Here is a 23,087-nt window from a genome sequence, read left to right as displayed (position 1 = left end):
AGCTCCTATTTCAAGAGAAAGAAAACTTACAGCAAATTAGGAATATACATTAATCAAAATAATGATAATTCAATTTTCATGTAAAAAGTAATGCCAGTCAAGATCTTACCTCAGAAGAGTTTTTCTCACTGTTTTCTTCTCTAGTCCGCAAACTGGTCATTAATGATTCATTGTGGCAGATGGTTTTTGAAGCTAAAAGCAGACATATAGCTAAAGTAACTATGATCACTCTGTTCATTTCTCTTAAAATTGAATTTACATAAGAGATCAAAATCACAACACATAGAAAGTAGCATCATTTTATACCAGCAGACAACAATAGAATCTTTTATCATGACGTCAATATCACATACCTTAATTTTAATATCAAAAGACAGTGTTAATTATATAATGCAGAGAATTTCTTTTGATAACTTCTGTAAACAAAAGAGCTTCCTATCAAAAATGCAGATGACTTTCCAAAAATTTTCTTGCCTGTTAATTAGGGTTATTAATATTGACCAGTTAGGTTTAATTACATTTTAAACAAAAGCCTCTTGTTATATTGTTTGTATCAGGCTTAGTCATTAGTACCTTGAAACAAAATGTCAGTGTCTAGGCCATAGTCACTAAATCCTGAAGTGTAACCCTGCCAAAATGTCAATGTATTTTCAGCATAAACATGTAATTATAGAAATCAACTGTCAAGGAATTAAGCTTAGTTCCAGGCAACCATAGAGACAAATGCTTACTGTCATAGTTCCTCTTACATTTCTGAATTTCTTCTCTTCATCATCAGTTAAACAGTACTCATCATCTCTTACAGTTCTTTTACTTTCAAGAGCTCTATCAAACATAATTTCAATAGATAAGAATATAGTAATTGAAGAGAAAATACTAATTTTCTTAGGAGTCCATCTTTCATTGACATTGTTTGCCTAAAATATGTGAGTTTCAACTTACTGATCAAGTGATCAATCAGTTTTTATCTGATTCCAAAATGATTGATATGTTCATTTTACTGTGTATAGTATTCTTAACAGCATAACTAAATCTGAAATCTGAAGATGACAACACTTCCTATTCTTTCTCAAGCTTCCACAGCCACATGTTATTGCTGGATACACTAGTGAGAGAATACAGAAAATTATGAACAACTCACTCCTAACAGTGCATGCCAATATTCCTCATTTATCAGCAAGAAGACTTAGATCTAGGCAATCTCTATTGGCACTTGCACAACATCTGCCCAACAACTTTAACATCAATTCACAATGGAAAGTCAAATGGGTTGCTGAATGCTCAGTCATAGGTAGACATATAAATGATCCAAAAAAGATGCCAGGCTTTGAACTACCATGTCAGCAATGGACCATCCTGAATAGGATTCGCACCTCATAGTGTCTACCGGAATTCTCTGTATGAATGGGGTATAGTATCCTCCCCTCAGCATGACTGAGAGATCTCACGTCAAACTTTAGATCACATTGCGACCAGCTGTAAGCTGAGGGCCTATACCAATCCACTATCAGATTTTTTTTTAATATAAACAAAGCTACACTTCAGTGGTTAGATGGTCTAGGCTTTGGTACTTGAACCTAGATCTTTTTAATGTTTATATATTATTATGTTCTACTAATTTAGATGAAATGTTAATATATATTGCTAGTCCATGTATGACACGCCCTACGCTAAATAAATAAATTATCGCTGGGAACACCATTATTTAACTATTCTGATCTTGTTGTTACTGAAATGTCCTTAATTTATTAATGAGTTCTTCTATGTCTTCTTTTGTTTCAACTAGTAAAGGAACATCATTTGGGCCTCTGGTGGCTCAACAGACTAAGTCTGTCTGTTATTAACACAGCTGCTTGCAATTACTGCAAGTTCAAGTCCCACCAGGCCCAAGGTTGACTCAGCCTTCCATCCTTTCTAAGGTAGGTAAAATGAGGACCCAGATTGTTGGGGGCAATAAAAGTTGACTTTGTATATAATATACAAATGGATGAAGACTATTGCTTAACACTGTGTAAGCCGCCCTGAGTCTTCGGAGAAGGGCGGGATATAAATTCAAATAAATAAATAAATAAATAAATAAATAAATAAATAAATAAATAAATAAATAAATAAATAAATAAATCATTTCAAACAGAACTTGAAATTTTACTATTTTGACTGGTACTTCTAATTTCAGCTTTATTAGAGGCAATACATAACAGTATTTTATTTGAAATACAATATATATAAAATCTTACTATAGTGGTTGCATTGACTAGAGTAGCAAACTTTGTTTAATGTCAACCCTGTCACAGTATAATGTCCAATGCAAGTTCATTTGGAATGCCCAGGGTCACACAGGCATCAGACAAGCTGCTGTAGTCTTAGATTACTACACACAGCTGCTTGGATATTGGATGGTATGGAAATAGGATCAGGAGTAATGAAAAGAGCACCTTCATCTCCTAAGTGAATCAGCTGGAGGACTGTAAATCATTTGGTACCAGTAGAAGAGGAAGTTTTAATATTTTTTGTTGCATTTCCTATAATAATATAATGATAAATCTTTATTTATTATTAACAACACATCATGCAAAAATGCAGTGCGTTCTATGACTCATGTCACCGATAAGTATCAAAAGATTTCCATGCTGATGAATAATTCATAGCATATTCATTTCCCCCCAGCATATAATAACCTATTTTATGGCTCATTTTGAAATGGCATGATTTAAAAACGCATACATTTTTTAGTTGAGAAATTGCCCAGTGATTTTTTAAAACATTCTGTGAATTATACAGCATTCTGGCTGAACTCTGAGATACTCTACAAATGCTGCTATATATAAAATGGCCTTTTCCAATTTGGATTTCCCCAGCCAGATTTTTCCAGATATATTGATCTACAACTCCCAGAATTTCTAGCGAGTATAGCAGGAAACTCTGAGAATTGAATTTCCAATACAGCTAATAAAAACTAAGTTCTCAAGTCTGTAATAACAATTCATGCAGTATGTAATCTGTTTTTCACCCAGAAAATATCAATTTCATAACTGCTCAGTACAAACCAGAAAGGGGGATTTTGCTAGAGAAGCATAGAAAATATTTTCACATTATCTGGGTACATGCAAATCTCATACTGTCAGAACTTCTGGTTGATGATGATTATTATTATGTTCATAATAATATGAAATTGTAACTGCCAAGTTCTTTAGTTGGTCTTCCCGATCATTCACCAAGAACTTTCCCAAGAAATTAGGATGTTCTATTATCCAAACAATGTGGCCTTTTGATATTCACAAATGGAAATTTTGCCAAATGTGCAAAGTGCTGTCCAAGATTTTTTGCTATTATTGATAACCACTGGGGCCACCAGTTTATATCGTAATCTTTCAGATTTGATTTTCATATTTTGATGTTTTGTAATCTCCAATTCTTTGTTTTTTATTTGACTATGTCCTGCTATTGCCACATCAATCATCCAGACTTTTTTCTTTTCAACTACAGTTGAATCTGATATGTTATGAGCCAAGTTTAAGTATGGACTGACTTTCAAAATTTTCCAGCCAGCAAGAAGTCCACACATTTTAAAGTTGCAGAGGTTGAAAAATTGAATAATGTTCTAGATGATTGGAGCTGATGTGATGCAGTTAGAATATATAAAAAAGAAGGTCAAAGGGGGTCTTGAGAATAATTTTTATACTTGCTTTTTGGTTTTGTTTTGATCCCCAGACTTTGGCTATGAGAGACAACCTCTTTCACTGATCATTAAGAATTCCTTTTGCTACTTAGGAACTTGTGCAAAAATAATTAAGTGTAGCTCTAATAACAGTGCTCTTTCAATTTTCTTGAGTACCAATGATGCAGCTGTCTGCTCTGTTATATAAATACACCAAAAATGGAGCCTCTAAATCAGGGGTGTCAAACTCAAGGCCCATGGGCTGGATTATGCCTGCAGGGTGTTTAGATCTGGCCCACAGGGCTGCCCTGGAAACAGTGAAGGGCCGGCCTGTGGTGCTTCTGCCAGTGAAAATGGAGCTTGGAAGGGCCACCTCCAGAGCTCCATTTTTGCTGGCAGAGGGTTGCAGGAGGTCATTGCAGCCAAAACGGAGCTCACTAGGGCTGTGTGCAGTCCTCTGGAGCTCCAACTTTGCTTGCAGAGGATTGCAGGAGGCTGTCTCATCCAAAAACAGAGCTCTGGAGCCTGCTTTTGCTGATAGAGCACTCAGGCTGCCACAGGCACCTCCAACATAAGTGATGTTGAACTGGCCATACCTAACCAAGTCACGCCCACCTGCCCTGCCCGAGGTCAAATATAACCCTGATGCGGCCCTCAATGAAATTGAGTTTGACATTGAGTTAAGTCATTGCTGCCTATTGTAGAAAGAAAAGATTGACCCTTTCCTTCAAATGGAATGTCATTTATTATTATTATTGGAAATTAATGAATACAATTTTGATTAGGAATTCAAATACTGGAGGTTTCCTTTTCAAATATGGGTGATATGGAAAGAACAACAAGAACCATCACTATCCAAGCTCACAAATCAGCAAATATTTTCTTGTGCTATGCAATCATAATGGCAGTAATTATTTCTCACCTGTAACATCCTGTTTTTGTGGTTCTCTCCTATGACTATTTTCTACCCAATAGCTTAGGTTTAATTCATAGGACAGGCCTTATGTTCATAAGATTCAAAGTTTTACCATCTTTATTGCTGGTGTGGTTAAGGTGCTGGACCAAGAAATGAGAGACTGATTTCTGATTCTTCTGGATGACAAAAATCCATAAGAACTGTTTATTTGTTTGCTTGTTTCTTTGTTTGTTTCTTTGTTTGTTTGTTTGTTTGTTTGTTTGTTTGTTTGTTTATTTATTTATTTATTTATTTATTTATTTATTTATTTATTTATTTATTTATTTATCATATTTATATCCCGCCCTTCTCCCGAAGGATTCAGGGTGGTTAACAGCCAATTTAAAAACACGTTATTATACAAATAAAAAACAGGATAAAATTAATATAACTTATGGCCAAATTTTCCTAAAAACTAAACAATAAAAATCTAAAACCCCATTAAAACAGCATTTTTAGGCTAGCCCTGCTCAATGGAATAAAAGAGTCTTCAGCTTGCGGTGGAAGGTCTGGTGGTCGGGGAGTTGGCGAAGCCCCGGAGGCAACTCATTCCAGAGGGCAGGAGCCCCCACAGAGAAGGCCCTCCCCCTGAGAACCGCCAGTCGACATTGTCTAACCGATATGTCCATATGTTTGACATATGGACAGAGTTAAAGACTTAACATAAATTCCCTGAATAAGGTAAATACTAGTTTTTGTATCTTTGATCAGTAGTAAAATTGTTAAGAAAAATATAAATGCTTTCTTCTCTGACATCCTAATTATTTCAATATACGTTTTTATTGAATTTTTGAGATTTCTGAAAAAAGTGTTGACTGAAAAATATTTGCAAATTTAAAAGTATCCAAAATTCTTCTTGAGTGAGTAGATTAGATGCATAACCTGGGCTATATAACAGCAGGTCTATGATCTAATTTTATAGCCATTCCCTTTTGGATTATTGCACTTATTAATTTTCCCTATTAATTTTGCCCTGATCTTTAAGACCCATTTGATTTTTTAAGAGGCTCATCTTCTTTTGAATTACATATTAAGGCTTTGAAACTTGGTAGTATGACAATATAAATCTATACTGTCTATGGAGATTCTCAGCCATCCAGGTCATGGTTGTCCCAAAGGTGCTTTTTCAAGAGGCAACTGGACTTTCTGTTTTTTCTTTGAAGATGTTTCACTTCTCACCCAAGAAGCTTCTTTGGTTCTCTGAAGAAACTTCTCTGAAGAAGCTTCTTGGATGAGAAGTGAAACATCTTCAAAGAAAAACAAGAAAATCAGTTGCCTCTTGAAAAAGCACCTTTGGAAGAAATCTCTACTGCATGTTTTTTGTTGCAAATAAATCAATGCAAAGAATACAGAACGTGCATTCTTGGTCATCCATACATGGAACGTGTCTCTCTTTAGCAGGCATTTCATTGCCAACAGATCTGACTTGGAGAACTGATTAAAAATTTGGACTTTATGTACAGGTGGTCCTAGATTTATGGCCACAATTGTGCCCAAAATTTCTGTTGCTAAGCAGGACAGTTGTTAAGTGCATTTTGCGCATTGTAAAGCCCTTCTTGCTACAGTTGTTAAGTGAATCACTGCAGTTGTGAAGTTAGTAACATGATTGTTCAGTGAATCTGGCTTCCCCATTGACTTTGCTTGTCAAGAGGTCGCAAAAGGGGATCACGCAATCTCGTGACATTGCAGCTGTCATAAATATAACACAGTTGCCAAGCATCTGAATTTTGATCATGTGACCATGACAATGATGCAATGGTCGTTAAGTGTGAAAAAAGATCGTAAGTCATTTTTTCAGTGCCGTTATAATTTCGAAAGGTCACTAAATGAACTGTTGTAAGTTGAAAACTACCTGTATGTTGCATTTCCAGTTTTCCCAATTATTATGCAAACTGACTTAATTGTAGAACATAAAATTGTACTGGAAACTATTTGTGAAGTTTTGGTTTTCTTATTTTGCCTTTCTTTTTAAAATAGCAAACCAAGTAAATAGTGGTGACTTAACTGAAATATTACAATGCTGTATATGATTATTTGTGTTGCTGTTATATAGTAACTTCTGCTAAGTTTGTGGAAATTTATTTATGCAAAGAGGAATGCAAGAATGGATTCAGAGAATTGTGTCATTTGTAATAATCTATCAATCTTTAGTTTTTCCTCTAATGAAGTAAATATTGTAAATTATATCTAAGAGTGTTGTTTATTAAGTCATTTTTCCCTTGCGGGTGAACATAGTAGAAGCAATACAGAAATCACAAAATCATCAGGGGTTGGCAATAGATCAAAGGCAATTATATGCTCTTTTTAAGAAGAAACCAATAATTGTAAATTGGACACGTTTTTCAATTATGCATTTGATTTTTGGTAATAAAATAACGCCTGGTTTATAAATATACTCATAGGTTTTTACTAAATCTTTTGGAAAGAACAATGAAATGTTCTTTTAGAAATGAACTAAAGGATAGCCTGTCTCCAATTCATTATTTTTCTATTAATAATTACAAATTATTAAAAAGGTTTGAATTGGCTATAAATCTACAGCTTCATAACAGCTAATAAGATCAAGAGAGAATAAAAATCTATATTCAGAGATAACAGTAATGAAGCACATGAAATAAAAGAAATCTTCCATTAATTTGTGTTTGTAAAGACTTTCCAAAATGTTAAAAGGATATTAAAATTAAACAAAACTTTTCAGTATAAATGCCCATAATTTTTAAAAGGCTTTTCTATTTAGGTTATCAGACATTTTAATTTTTTTGTTTGTTTTTTCTTAATTTTAAACAATTTTTATTACATCTATTTTTATTATAATTTTGATAATATAGACTAGTTGAGGGTGAAGGCTCGTTCTTCGAGCTTGTGGGTTGGTGTGGTAACATCAGGGGTGAAATCTAAAATTTTCCCCTACCAGTTCTGTGGGCGTGGCTTAATTGGTGGGTGTGGCTTGGTGGTCAGGTGACCAGGTGGGCATGGTCAATAACAATAAATAATAAAAATAATAAAAAAAGTTCACAAAACAATTAGAGGTACCAAAAACCAACTTTCACACTTTACACACACACAACACAACACAACTGACTCACACACAAAATACCACATACAGCTTTGTGAGATTTTGTGTTTTTGTGTAGTTAGAGTGAAACACTACAGAAACACACCAAATCTCAGAAATCTGCACAGATATTTTATTTTATTATTTTATTTTATTTATATTTTTTAGATAAAAGCAGCTAAATTTAAAACTTCCTTAACTTTAAATTGCTATGTCAAAAAAAAAAACCCCTCCTTAAAAAAACCTAATTAACTATTTTTTTAAAGCTTCCCCCCCCTTTTTTTTGTTTTTTGTTTACATTTATACCCCGCCCTTCTCCGAAGACTCAGGGCGGCTTACAGTGTATAAGGCAATAGTCTCATTCTATTTGTATATTTTTACAAAGTCAACTTATTGCCCCCCCAACAATCTGGGTCCTCATTTTACCTACCTTATAAAGGATGGAAGGCTGAGTCAACCTTGGGCCGGGCTCGAACCTGCAATAAAAAACCTTACTTACCCAATTCAAGGGACAAGGCAGGCAGATTGAGTTGCTCACCGATGAGATGGATTGCAGGCAGGCAGATTGAGTTGCAATTTGATTGCAGCAGCCGAAGCAATAGTGAGCGAGACCGAAACAAGCAGGAAGCTCCCAAGTAGGCAAGTGGGGACCGGGCGATTGGGTGGGCAGGGGAGGGCCCGGGATTTTTGCTACCGGTTCGCCGAACTACCCACCCCCATTGCTACTGGATCGCTGGAACCGGTCTGAACTGGGAGCATTTCACCCCTGGGTACCATCTTCAGTGCAGTTTATGGGATGTCAGTGTTCTTCTGTTTATAAGGGCTTCAGATATGGGCATATCAAGTAAGGCTGTTGTGATGGGTCAGGAGTGAGAATCTTGTGACAGGTCTTGTGATAGGGAGGTTACATCAGGTCAAGGTCATTGGGAGGTGAACTGCTGGTGAAGGGGAGTTATATGGGTTAGCTGAGGATCGGTGCTGTTCTCTGGTTGGCTGTGTAATTGATTTGGATTCTGAGGGATTCATAGGTCAATATGAACCCCTGAGGTCAATGTGTCAGTTGATGGAATTGCTTATGAAGTGCCAGTCTTCGATGAACTCACAAGCATGATGGGTGGTAGCAAGGCCAATGTTTTTTGTCTTGCTCCAATCAAACTAGTGCTGTTTGATGTCGGTATGGGTAGAGATTGAGGATTTGAGATCGTAGTATTTGACTGCAAGCTGGTGTTCGTGGATCCTGGTTTTTAATTTTTGTGATGTTTGTCCCACGTAGAATTGATTTCAATTGTTACAGTTGATTTTGTAAATCACATTGTTTCTTTCATCCTTCTGTATTTTGTCTTTGGTTCTGGATAATTCCTGATGGAGTATGGCTGTGGGTTTGTGGGCTATTGCTATTCCTAGGGGTTGGAGGATTCTGGTTGTCGTTTCAAACACCCCTTTTGTGTATGGTAGCATTAGTTTTTGCGTAGTGGTTGGGCTGTGTGGCATGTTGTAGTTTGGGTGTTGGGTGTCAGAATATGAAGTTTTTGGACAGCCATTAAGGAGAAAGATGGTAAGCAGCTGTTTCTCTTCCACTTTTCTTATTGTTGTGGTGCTGCAGAGTATCCTGGTCTTTCTGAAGAGACACAGCTTCTTTTGTGTGTGATGGAATGGTTGCTTGTGAAGCTTGGGATCTGGTCGATGTGCATGGGTTTGTGATAGATGTGGCTTTCCAGTTCTCCGTTGTGTAGTCACCTTTGTCGATGTTGAGGAATCTGAGTCTGTTGTCAGTTTCCTCTTTGTATGTGAATTTGATCCCAACGAATATGTTATTGAGTAGGTAGTGTGTTTCTTTAATTTGGGAGCATTTGATGATGACGAAGGTGTCATTATGTAATTGTCCAGAAGGCCCTGATCAGGAGTGGGTTTCAATTTTTTTACTACCAGTTCTGTGGGTGTGGCTTGGGGTGTGGCATGGCTTGGGATACTGTAAAATCTCCATTCCCTCCCCAATCCAGGGGAAAGTTACTGCAAAATCCCCATTTCCTTCTGATCAGCTGGGGACTTAGGAGGCAGAGAATAGATGGGGGCAGGGCCAGTAGAGGTGTTATTTCCCGGTTCTCCGAACTACTCAAAATTTCCGCTACCGGTTCTCCAGAACTGGTCAGAACCTGCTGAAACCCACCACTAGCCCTGATGGTATTACCTCCATTGAGTTTGGACTTGAAGATCTTCTTCACTCTCTTGATGTATTCACTTTTAACCCTTTTTCTTCACTTCATTGTCACCTTAAAGGATAGCCAGATACTTGTAGTGATCATTTTCATCCAGACTTTTGATGTTATTTCCATAGGGCATCTTCAATTGCTGGGCCCAGTTACTCAGGTATCAGTCATGGATCCTGTAGCCAAGCAGTCCCCAATCATTCTGGCTCCATGGAATGGCAGCAGCAGTGGCAGCGGTGGTGGTGAAGGGTAGGGGATGATTTCACATGCCCACTCACTGCTTGCATGGCTGAGTTCCCAAAGGCTGAAGACCCATACCAGCCTATGGATTGGGGGTTAGGGACCCCTATTCTAGTCATTTTTTCCCACGTATCCAAAAACTCCAATACCTAGGATAATCCTGACTCAGGAGACAAGTAAGATGGTCTATGTATCATTCCATGGTTTGGACATAAAAATTGGGTAAAGTTTTGATTATACTATCTCAGCCACAGCTTTTACCACATTGTGTAGCAAGTCTGAACGTATACATACATGTTGTTTTGCCATTTGATATTTGTTAAAAAAATCTGTAAGTTTAGGATCTTTTGTCACTCATTACGGAGGAAAAGAAAGGACATCCATTGGACATTTTTCTTCGCATGTGCATCACACAAACAGCTGCTTTGTTTAGGCAAAGGGACCATCAATTCCATTGGGATTCTTGACTGCCATCTGCCAGTTAACTGTTTATTTGGCAGGCAAGGAACTATGTTTCTAAATCCAAATCATTTCCATTGATTTGTGGCTCACAGCCTGTCTGCTTCATGATGAACATTAGTCACACATTTCACACACAACTGGCAATTATACTTGAATGTTGGGAAAACCGGATAAAGCTCCTTCTTTCCTGGGGAAAAAAAAAGGGATTGAACTGACAGATGGCCGCAAACCATTTTTCCAGCTTGTATAGTTTTGCTGGAAGCCTTTCTTCTCATGATATTCATGCTTGTTCATTCATTTGATGTTTTCCTTTCTTCTCCAAAGGATTTCAAAGATATTGTCGTTTCAAGGGGTTTCTGGGAGCAAAATGGCAGCTGTCTAGAGCATCACAAAGCATGATTTTCTTCTCAATTCTCTCCTCAGAACTTCTTTGACCTGCTGTCTCTCCTTTTCTCCTCTATTCTGCCATGTGCAAGTGGAGAGATGTCTTGAATTAGCATCTCCATGTAGCTGTTAGCCTTCCAAGCTTTCTAAACGTGAAGGTCATAACGGAAGTAGGATTTACAAAACCATGCTTCAATCTTTCTGTACTTTTATGCCGTAAGTAGATGCATTCAAGTGGGATCAAGTGGGATTTTAGTTCATTATACAAATACATGTGTAGCATTTTTATAGTTTAACACTTTTGCATGGAACAAGAACTTTAGCTATAATTAAAAGATTTCATGTCTGTCTTGCCTGGTTAAGTCTCCTCTTCTATAATCAGCCTGACATTTTTGTCAGTCATCTCCTATAACATTATAGGTAGTCCTCAATTATATATATAGTGTTAGTTTGAAGTTCATAATCACACTAAAAAAGTTACTTATGACTAGTCCTTGCACTTATGACTGTTGCAGCATCCCTAAGGTCACATGATCAAAATTCAGGCACTTGGCACCAAGATGTATTTATAACAGTATATTGTTATCCTATTCCTATCTTATCCTATCCTATCCAGTGGTAGGTTTCAATTTTTTTTTACTACCAGTTCTGTGGATGTGGCTTGGTGGGAATGACTTGGTGGGCATGGCAGTGTAAGGTTACTACAAAATCTCCATTTCCTCCCAATCAGCTGGGACTTGGGAGGCAGAGAATAGATGGGGTTGGGGCCAGTCAGAATTTTTACTTACCGATTCTCTGAACTACTCAAATTTTCCACCACCGGTTCTCCAGAACTGGTCAGAACCTGCTGAAAGCCACCTCTGGTCCTGTCCTGTCCTGTCCTATCCTATCTTCTCTTAGCCTAGCCATCCAATCCCATCCCATCCCATCTCATTTTCAATTTCTATAGCGGCCCAATTCAATCAAGGGATTCTGGGTGGCTTACAATTCTAAAATTATAAATTATAAATTATCTAAAATTATAAAACAATTAAACATTTAAAACAATTTTAAAAAACATGACAATAAAAAATATCCACAAAGTTAAAGAGTACAAGCAGCAGCTGTGACAATTAATCAGCTAAGTGGAAAGTTACAAGGGCCTGGTGATGGTGAGCTGATGAGCCTTCCAGTCCAGAAATGCATGCAACTTGCATATTACCTGAAGGTGTGAAAAGACCCTTCTAACCCAGCTGCCAACTAGTTATCAAAAAGGAGTTGAAGTCTAGGAGGAACCCCAGGTTGCCCATTGTGTCTGTCTGAGGTAGTATTGCCCCATCCAGAACTAAAGATGGAAGAATCTTGTTTCCGGAAGTCCAAATACTCACAGCCATTCTGCTAGAGTTGAATTAGAGTCTGTTTCACAGAAAAACACTTTCCAAAGTGTTAAGGCAATTGGAATTTCTTGGTTTTTCCTTGAAAACATTTCATTTTTCATCTAAGAAGCATCTTCAGTTCTCAAGACCGAAGACCAGTTGCCTTTTAAAAGAAACTTTGGGATAATCATGGCCTCAATGATTGAGAATCTTCAGAAACAGTTTGCTTCACTCCATTCAGACCCAAACAGCCTCATGAGGCTGGGATACAACACCCACAGCATCACTCAAGGACCTGGAGTAGAGATATAAAACAGGTTGTCATCTGCATATTGATGATATCTCACCCAAAACCAGCAAATCACTTTACCCAGTGGCCTCATGTACAGTAGACATTAAATAAGAGAGGAGAGAACCCTGAGGTGCCCCAGAAAGTAGGGGCTTCAGCCCAAATATCTCCATTTATGAACACCAACTGAAATTAATCCTGGAGGAAGGATGAGAACCAGCAGAACACAGTGCCAATCACCCCCAACTCCTGGACACAGCCCAGAGGGTATTGAAGGTATCAACTACTGCTTAGAGATCAAGTAGATCCAGAATGGATACACTACCACCATCCCACTCCCACACCATCCATGAGGTGATCAATGTCATCTCAATCCCAAATCCTGGCTTGAATCCCAACTGAAAGGGGGCTAGATAATCTGCTTCATCCAAGATTGTCTTCAGCTGCCACACAACTACTCTCTCCACAATCTTGGGATGGTGGGTTTGGAAACTGCGTGAAAACAGTTCTGTAAAGCAATGGTCCTTGGGGAGACGGTACTGAGGAGCTGGTGGGACCACTCCCTCTTTCAAGACGGAGTTAATTACTGCCCGGACCCAATTCCACATTCTCTTCTGTGCAACTTTAATACATTTAATAATAATTTAATTAATACACAGGTAGCTGAATGAGCAGCTGAGAAGGCTTTGTCCACTCCCTCAGTTTCCATAGGCTAAAACTCATCTCAGCTCACCCTGCAAAATGTTGTCCCGGCTATCTCTACAGATTCAGCTTTAAAGCTGAGTCCCAGCATACAGCAAATATGAGTGACTTTGTCTGCCACATGTGCAGCATGTTCCTCACAGTGACCTTTAAGTGAATTTCGGTATTACTCCCCCTGAGAAGGGACTGAGTGACTTGAAACCTGAGTCATCTACTGAATGACTATCTTGGCAGACACAATAAGGGCAGACAAATAGTTAAATTTTAACTAGTAGTGGCTCTAGCTCATGTTCAATTGTCCTAACTCTGTGTTGCGCAGCATTTCAAGATAATATGATGCCATCTGCAACCTTCCAACCAGCTTCTGAAAAACAGTTAATGAGGGAAGCTGGATTCATTTAAGAACCATGTGTTTCACTCAACAACTGCAATGATTTGCTTAACAATCACGGTAAAAAATGTAATACAATCAGGTATAACTGACTTAATAGTCACCTTGCTCAGAAATGGAATTTCTGGCCCCAAGCCCTTAAGCCAAGGACTACATGTAATTCAGAAATGTGTGACCATATACATCAGTCCTGTATAAGTTATTTCTTGCCTCCACATTCAGCATACCATCCATCCTATTTTGGGATGCTGTCCTAATAATTGGCTGGCTCGGTGATCTGGACCACTTTGCATCAAAATTCTGTCACAAACGTTCCATTGTTTCCTGCAGGGATTATTAAGCCAGCATCATTGGGAGTCAAGATATCTGCACCCAAATTTGAAAATCTTCAAAAGTCCATGGAATAACAGAGATTTCTTGTGAGGTCATAAATACTTTGGCATTCTATGTGTGATCTCAGAGATAAGTGCACTGAAATATTTAATTAATTTAAACAATATTTTTGGGAACCATACCATTAAATAAGATTATGATTATGATGTCTATTGGATGAAAAGATACTTGTTGAAAAATAAAACTTGCATTTTTCTTCTTTCCATTATAATTAATGGAATTAATCACCAAGATAGATTTGTTGCAAAAGAAAAAAAATGTATCACTAAAACTGATATGATATCTGCAGATATCTCTGAAGGCCATGCAAAGAAAGGTATCCCAAACAGATGCCAAATGTATAAAAAAAACATCCTACTACATAAACCCTCTTTTGCTATCCTAATCTTTATCATTGGTTTGCTTGCTTCTATATCGGCCACTGTCCTTTCTGCACAGAAACAGAGATATCAATTTCTGTCCAGAAATTGAAATAGTTAAGAAACAAAGCTTCCTTTTATGGAGCTAATTCAGTTTATTTCTGAGCCAGTCTGATGAAAGTCATGTAATCCTTTTTAATCTCTACAATTGCATGAATATAATTCAGCGAATGTAATAGGTACTTTTTTGATACTTTTAATAAAGTACAATAAATTTTTCTCTTTTCAGAAGCAATTAAAAATGAAGACGATCCATTTCCTTTCCACAGAAACATCTTTTTAAGTTACCTTTGCTTAGTGTTCTAAACACAGCTAAATAAATTTGTTAGGCAATTTAAAAAGAAACGATATTTCAGGCATTTTTTTAGTTTAACCACATGGGGGCACAATACGTTTGCATAAGAACAGTTTTATTTGCTCAGAAGACTTTCCCAAGATTATGCTGGCCTTTACTAGATGCTTGGTTACAATCTAATGCTTACTAATTTGCCTACAAATAAGGCATGACTAAAATCTATCAAAATGAGCTTTACCTGAAATAAATCTAAATTCATTTAGAAAGCATAGGTTTGTTTGGAAGAAGTATAAAAAAAAAATCCTGCTTAATCCATTTGCTTTCTAAATATCAGAATGTTCTTGTAATACAGTATCCCAAAGGATCTTCAATATTAAAAATACATTCTTGAATGTGTTTAACCTATGCAGTTTCAGCTACATTTTAGGTTAGCCAAATATAAATCTGACTTATAGATACATTATTTAATTGAATTGTTATAAATATTCCAATGTGTAAAAAATGCCTTTATGTGTGGCATATATATTGCATTTTCCCCACATTGCAATATAATTGGATTAGAATAATTTTAGCTATGCTTTCAGAGCTGATGGTGTTTATAGGATACTGTTCCTTGCATTTATTCCCTAATTAAAAGGATGGCAGGCAAGCAGCGGAATTTTGGAATTTGAATTGCAATTTTCCTTTGTGGTTTGTGTAAAGTAAAATGCTTGTTCTGAAATTCATTCTTAGAGGGCAAGCATAAAACATATTTACCTCTTTATAAGGATAAGATTGTTTGCTTTGCTTCCTCTCTAAATTTGTCCATTTATTTTACTAGTTGACTTCAACAGTTCAAAAGTTTTTCTTTTTTTTTACAGGTATTCAATCTGGGTAATAAAATACAAACTGTCCTTTTTAAGAATAATTATAGAAAAGTATTCATATTTATCTCTGATTAAGGGATAAACTATAAATTACAAATTAATGTACTGAGATGAAATAATGGTGGGTTTTTTTAAGGGAAAACAATTGTGGGTAACTTTCAGTTTTTTAAGCAGCTTCTCTTTGGGACAGGAAAGCTGTGAGGATCAGAAACGAGAGGGTTAAGCAATGTCTCTCCCAATTAAACAGATTCAACCATGCCTATTTTGCATAAAATAATAGTTGGGCAAAGAATAATGGCACCATATAAAAGGAATCCTGGCAAAAACATAAAAAAGTATAATTCAAGTTACATTAAATGCTGTTTTGTTCTGAATAATGTGAACATTAACCCTGATTTTATTTAAACTTCATTTAAAGTTCTGAGCATAAGTTCAAAAGAGAGAGGAAAGAAGATGTTGGAATCTACTATAGTTTGTAATTTTACTGTGGCAAATAATATCACCATCATCCTTGATAATTGCATTCTAAATGTAAGCATTTTGTTTTAGGTTTCCCACAGAAGGATTGCATTGTGTTTTCCAAAGGATATCTTTAATTCAACAGACTTCATTTAAATCAAATCTGTGGCATTCTACCCTTCAGCTGTATTTCATCTTTTTCTAGTTAACTCCTCAAAGATGTTAATTTTCAACTCCCAACGAGTACGATCAACACCATGCTAGGGATTATGGGATTATGATATACAACAATTTGCAGTGTACAAGTTTGAGGAAAGCTGATCAAAATGGCTTTTAATTTTTTTATTGATACCAAATCAATGCTGAGTCTGGGTTACTTTAAGGAACTGCCTCACCCCAATGGGATTGGCCCGCCCCACCTGTGCCAGCAGAGGAGGCCTGCTCCTGGCCTGTCAGTTCATCTGGTTCAGCTATGTTACCCCCTGTAAAATGGGTAAAAGGTGATTTTACCCATTCTTTTGATCTTCTGTAATGGCCTGAAGTTCTGGCTCTGACAGTTGGCTTGGGACCTTAACAGGGAAATATCACACTAGAGGTAATTGATGAATTAAGAGGTAATCCCACCTTCCCCCCACCTCCATCCTGCTCCCTCCCCATCTTTTAACTATAATTTTATCTTTGATCATTTTAGAAATATTTATTGTTTATGGTTTTAATGCTGTAAGACACCCAGACTTGCTTTAAATGAGATGGGCAGCAAACAAACAAACAAACAAACAAACAAACAAACAAACAAACAAACAAACAGAAAGACAAACAAAAAAATAAATGAAAGAATATTGATTCTGACCAGACAAAATGCAACTGAATGAGACCTGATTTTACCATGTTTATTTCATATATATCTTGGCAATAACAAATTGTCTATAAACCATCATCTCATTTACTGCATCCGAAATTATGGTGCAAAGAAAAACAGTTGAGAGCCTGTTTGTACTCTGTTAATACACCGAATGCCCTTGAATTACAAGATTTATATAATGTTTTATAGAATGCTATTAAACCAGCTTGTTACTCTTGATGATAACTGTGCTGCAACATTTACAATGTTCTATAGCAGTAGTGAAATCATTATTCTTGGTTATGTTTTTCAGATGCTATATATTGGAATTGCAATGGCAATTTTAAGAAGAGCTTATATTTTTCCACTGAAACTGCTTAGCAAGAGTCATTTAACTTTATATAAAAACTGATAAATATAAAGAAAAAAGCCCTGCATGTGTGTTAGTATATTGCCACCTACAACCCAAGTTTCTGAATGTTTACCTAAAGTAAGTCCCATTCTAGAATTCTATTGTCTCACATTCTAGAATTCTCAATATAATATAATTCTGAATTCTACTGAGAATGTGGAGAATATAGAGAATTCCTCCATATGAATACCAGTAAACCAGGTTTCCATGGAGATACTCTTTCATTTCTCAAATTAAAGCTCACTGAAAACCAAAAGCCATTTTCTTGAAGACATCTGGAGCTTCCTTTCCAAGCTGACACAAGCTTTTATCTAGACAAGAAAGGTGATCTTAGAATTTGGAACGAAGTCTATTTTGCAGTTAATTGGTGTTAGTGAGGTAGATCTGACAGACTGACACACAGCTTTGGAATGTCCAATTCTATTAAGACTTGTCACTTCTGAACTAGAAGATATAAATACATCAGCATTTGCTGTTTTGACTTTTCCTTTGGAAAGAAAACTATAAGAGCTTACCAGCTTTCATTACACATATTTTCCAAAACTATTTAATTAATGTCAAGAAATAATAGTGCATACAAATGTCAAATACATACTAAATATCCGACTGTGTGACCAGTAACAACAACAAAAAATAATACTTGGAACTTGTTACATCCATAAACACTATCAAACAAAATTTTCTACCTATCCAGATCATCCTTGAGAAGGACAAAATTACTAAATCGAATCTAAACTTTTGGCTGACTATGCAACTAATCTTAGCAATATTAATATTTTCAAAGCATCTAGAGCACTACTTGAACACCATCAGCATTGAAAAAATCACCATCATTCAACTGCAAATGGTAACTTTACTTGGGACAGCTGACATTCTGTAATGATACCCTTACTACTATCAAACAATAACACCTGCTCATCCCAGGTCCTTGGAAAGGTTGATTGGTGGATAAAAATGCCAAATCCAGTCTAAACATCTTGTTGGCTATGTGACCAACCATAGTAATAAAATAAAGCACCAACAGCATTGACAAATTCAGTATCAGTCAATTGCAAAAGGTATGCAATTGTATGACAAAATGACTGTATGACGAACCGTATTACTAATGTCCTATATATTACATTCCAGTCGTGATATTGCTAGATTATTTACTTATTTATTAAATTTATATGCTGCCCATCTCACTGTCTGAAGTAACTGAGATTATACCTGTCCTGCAGAATTGGAGGTAAATGTTTAGTTTAACTGTTGAAGAAAAAAACCATGCATTGACTAATTAGATAAAAAATAACTAAGAATAAGCAGTGATGCAAATTAATGATTGGAACACTAGAACGGGCAGGAAACAAAACATGAATATTGAAATAATGTAATAAATGCAAGGACAGAAAAAAAGTCAATTTCTACAAAGGATCGAAGATAAAGTAGGTAAAGAGAAAACCTGGCAACAGTTTACAATTGGAACAATAAAAAAAGAAACCGAAGGCTTGATTTTATTTATTTATTTTGTCAAGCATGTATAAGATAACAGATATAAATATAAACATGATTATGAATACGAATAAATGGTGACAGTAGGACAAGGATGGTAGGCACACTGGGGTGCTTATGCAAGAGCAACTATTTGAATTAATACAATCAGGGCCAGAACTGAAAATGATTCAAATGATTCAAAGTGCAGATTGCACAAAGAAGTAGAAGAAATGTAGATCATAAACTCTGCTTGTGCAAGAATATTATGCAAACTAATTATAAACAATAGAATAGAATAGAATAGAATAGAATAGAATAGAATAGAATTGGAAGAGACATTGGAGGTCTTCTAGTCCAACCCCCTGCTTAGGCAGGAAATCCTATATCACTTCAGACATATGGTTATCCAACATCATCTTAAAAACTTCCAGGGTTGGAGCATTTACAACTTCTACTACTATTGAGCAAGTACAACATATATTGTACCTGTGCATTTTGCTTTTCTTACCTAAATGTAGAACCTTACTTTTTTCACCATTGAATTACATTTTGTAAGATAGTGCCCAATGTCCAAGTCTGTCAAGATCCTTGAAAATGGATAGTTGAAAATGAGCAGTTTAAAATATGGTGAGGTTTCCAAATACAAACTTATAAAGTCTTGGCTCACAATATATCACATTTAACTGTGATTGAAGGAGGAAATATGTGCAATTGGCTCAATATCAGGAGACAGTAGAATAGAAGACAAAAAATGGAAGATCACAAAGTATCAAAATATGAAAATCGAAACTGAAAAAATATAGCATAATGTTGCTGTGATACCCACATTTAATAACTTTTAATTATGAAATCACACTGAGTGCATTTATATGCAATGTCAGATGGAGAAAATCAAAGTGGTATTTTTTAAAGGAAAGTCAACAAGAAAAACAGGGAGCTACATAACCAGAAGTTTTCTCGAATAATACAATTTGTGGAGCTAAAATAAAAACTGATCACAAGCAATCCACATTTCATTTACTGTTTGCATGACATGCAAACACATATCTGAGTTTAACAACTTGAATTTTGCTGTTAAAGAAATAATTTGCATTTATTATTTATCTGGTACATGAAATTATAAAGAGATTTCTTTATAGTTCTTAGTGGTAAAAAGGCCATCAGAATTGGGAAGAAGCAAAAAGTTTTAAAACTAAGTAAACTACTCTGGCTGGGGTCTCTTTGGGATGTTACTGCAGAAGTTCTAATCCCATAATTATAATTACCAAGCATCCCAATACTATAAAAAGAAAATCATCTTTCCAAATCATCACCTTCCATTTTATGTGACCTTGCATTCCTACGAAACTGCCGAGATCAAAATTTAATCCCCACATGCTTCCAATTGAAATTCCACTCCAACTCTGCAGCCGCCAAACGCATCCAAAAAGAACAGAATTGGCCATAATCAGAAATGAACTTCACACAAAAAGATTCCTCCTAGATCAAATCAACAAAGATCTCCTCACACTTCACCTCAAACTCACCAACAAGATCCACCCTGCACTTTGGGACAAATCCAAACAACTCGCCGTCTGGAGAGCCGAAACACAGACCACCTCAAGACAGACACACACACCAACAAACTCCGAAGACTACAAGAATGCCAGAAACAAACCCCTCCACCCTCACAGCCACACATGAAACAAACAGTGCATAACATCTCAGATAGGATCCTCACCAAAGCTGAAACCGATATCCTTTCCAAAGGATTCAGCTTTGCAGTCACTCCCAAATACATCTCCACTGAAACCATTATATGCGGAGTTGAAACCAGCCTGACCAAAATCAACCCCAATGACGCTAACAAAATCAGACTCGAAATCACCAACATCCTCTGCAGCAGCAAGCCACCCAAAAGCAACTTACCCAAAGAGGAACAGACAGCACTACTTAACCTGAAAAAAGACACCAGCATAATTATTATTATTTATTTATTTATTTAATCATATTTATATACCGCCCTATCTCCCGAAGGACTCAGGGCGGTTCACAGGCATTTAAAAACATATAAATACAGAATAAAAACAGTTAAAAAACTTATTTTAAAGCCCGTTAGTTAAAATATAAATAAAACCCAATTAAAACCCATGAATTTAAAACCTAGCTCAGTCCTGCACAATTAAATAAGTATGTTTTAAGCCCGCGGCGGAAGGTCCGAAGGTCCGGAAGCTGGCGGAGTCCGGGGGTAGTTCGTTCCAAAGGGTGGGAGCCCCCACAGAGAAGGCCCTTCCCCTGGGCGTCGCCAGACGACATTGCCTCGCTGACGGCACCCTGAGGAGACCCTCTCTGTGAGAGCGCACGGGTCGGTGAGAGGTATTCGGTAGCAGTAGGCGGTCCCGTAAGTAACCCGGCCCTATGCCATGGAGCGCTTTAAAGGTGGTCACCAAGACCTTGAAGCGCACCCGGAAGGCCACAGGTAGCCAGTGCAGTCTGCGCAGGATGGGTGTTATACGGGAGCCACGAGGGGCTCCATCTATCACCCACGCAGCCGCATTCTGGACTAACTGTAGCCTCCGGATGCCCTTCAAGGGGAGCCCCATGTAGAGAGCATTGCAGTAATCCAGGCGAGACGTCACGAGTGCGTGAGTGACCGTGCATAGGGCATCCCGGTCCAGAAAGGGGCGCAACTGGCGTACCAGGCGAACCTGGTAAAACGCTCTCCTGGAGACGGCCGTCAAATGGTCTTCTAGAGACAGCCGTTCGTCCAGGAGGACGCCTAAGTTGCGGACCCTTTCCATTGGGGCCAATGACTCGCCACCGATGGTCAGCCGCGGATTAAGCTGACTGTACCGGGATGCCGGCATCCACAACCACTCTGTCTTGGCGGGATTGAGCTTGAGCCTGTTTCTCCCCATCCAGACCCGTACGGCCTCCAGACACCGGGACAGCACTTCGATAGCTTCGTTGGGGTGGTCCGGTGTAGACAAGTACAGCTGGGTGTCATCCGCATACAGCTGATACTTCACACCGAAACCACTGATGATCTCACCCAGCGGCTTCATATAGATGTTGAACAGAAGGGGTGAGAGAATCGACCCCTGCGGCACCCCACAAGTGAGGCGCCTCGGAGTCGACCTCTGCCCCCCTGTCAACACCGACTGCGACCGGTCGGAGAGATAGGAGGAGAACCACCGATAAACGGTGCCTCCCACTCCCAATCCCTCCAACCGGTGCAGCAGGATACCATGGTCGATGGTATCGAAAGCCGCTGAGAGGTCTAATAGGACCAGGGCAGAGGAGCAACCCCTATCCCTGGCCCTCCAGAGATCATCCACCAACGCGACCAAAGCCGTCTCCGTGCTGTAACCGGGCCGGAAACCGGACTGGAACGGGTCTAGATAGACAGTTTCATCCAGGTGCAAGGGAAACTGATATGCCACCATACTCTCTACAACCTTCGCCGCAAAGCGAAGGTTGGAGACCGGACGATAGTTACCTAAAACAGCCGGGTCCAGGGAAGGCTTCTTAAGGAGGGGCCTCACCACCGCCTCTTTCAAGGCGGCCGGGAAGACACCCTCCACCAATAATCCTACCAGCAGACAAGGGGAATGCCACGGTGGTTATGAACACATCTGACTACCAAACCAAATTAACCATTCTACTCCAAGACCCTGCATACAAGCCCCTAAAAACAGACCCCACCACCTACCTAGAAAAAACCACTAGATCCAAAATAAAAGCCTCCCTCATCAGTGAAGAAATCCAACAAAGAATCATTCCCAGAGAGAAATCATCCAGATGCCCTAAGCTCTACGGCCTCCCCAAGATACACAAAGAAGGAACCCCACTCAGACCCATAGTAAGCTCCATAGGCTCACCTCTACAAAACCTAGCCAAATTTCTCGCCAAACAACTACAGCCCTATGCAGAATCCAGCGCCTCACACGTAAAAAACTCATTCCAGTTCATAGATATCATAAAGAAACAAAAGTTACAGCCCAGTGACCTACTCGTGAGCTTTGATGTCATATCCCTCTTCACCCAAGTGCCAATCAAAGAAGCCTTGACAGCTATCCAAAACAAATATAACCCCCCCCAAGCACATCCTAGATCTGACCAACCACTGCCTATCCAACACATACTTCATCTATAATGGACAAAAATACAAACAAATAGAAGGCGCACCCATGGGATCACCCCTCTCACCTGTCATTGCCAACCTCTACATGGAACACTTTGAAACCCAAGC

At 37.9% G+C, this 23,087-nt stretch overlaps 1 protein-coding gene across 1 annotated transcript in view; it reads right to left on the bottom strand.

The window, feature by feature from the left end:
- The window catches only part of NPVF (neuropeptide VF precursor), a 128,153-nt gene that overhangs the window by 2,668 nt on the left and 102,398 nt on the right, over positions 1 to 23,087 (bottom strand). Inside the window, exon 2 of the mRNA XM_058181786.1 lies at positions 110 to 192. Coding sequence (XP_058037769.1) covers positions 110 to 192 — 83 coding nt within the window. The remainder of the gene's footprint in view (positions 1 to 109; positions 193 to 23,087) is intronic.

Source organism: Ahaetulla prasina, chromosome 4 (genome assembly GCF_028640845.1).
Source record: "Ahaetulla prasina isolate Xishuangbanna chromosome 4, ASM2864084v1, whole genome shotgun sequence".
Classification (NCBI taxonomy): domain Eukaryota; kingdom Metazoa; phylum Chordata; class Lepidosauria; order Squamata; family Colubridae; genus Ahaetulla; species Ahaetulla prasina.
This window is presented reverse-complemented; position numbering and strand designations above follow the sequence as displayed.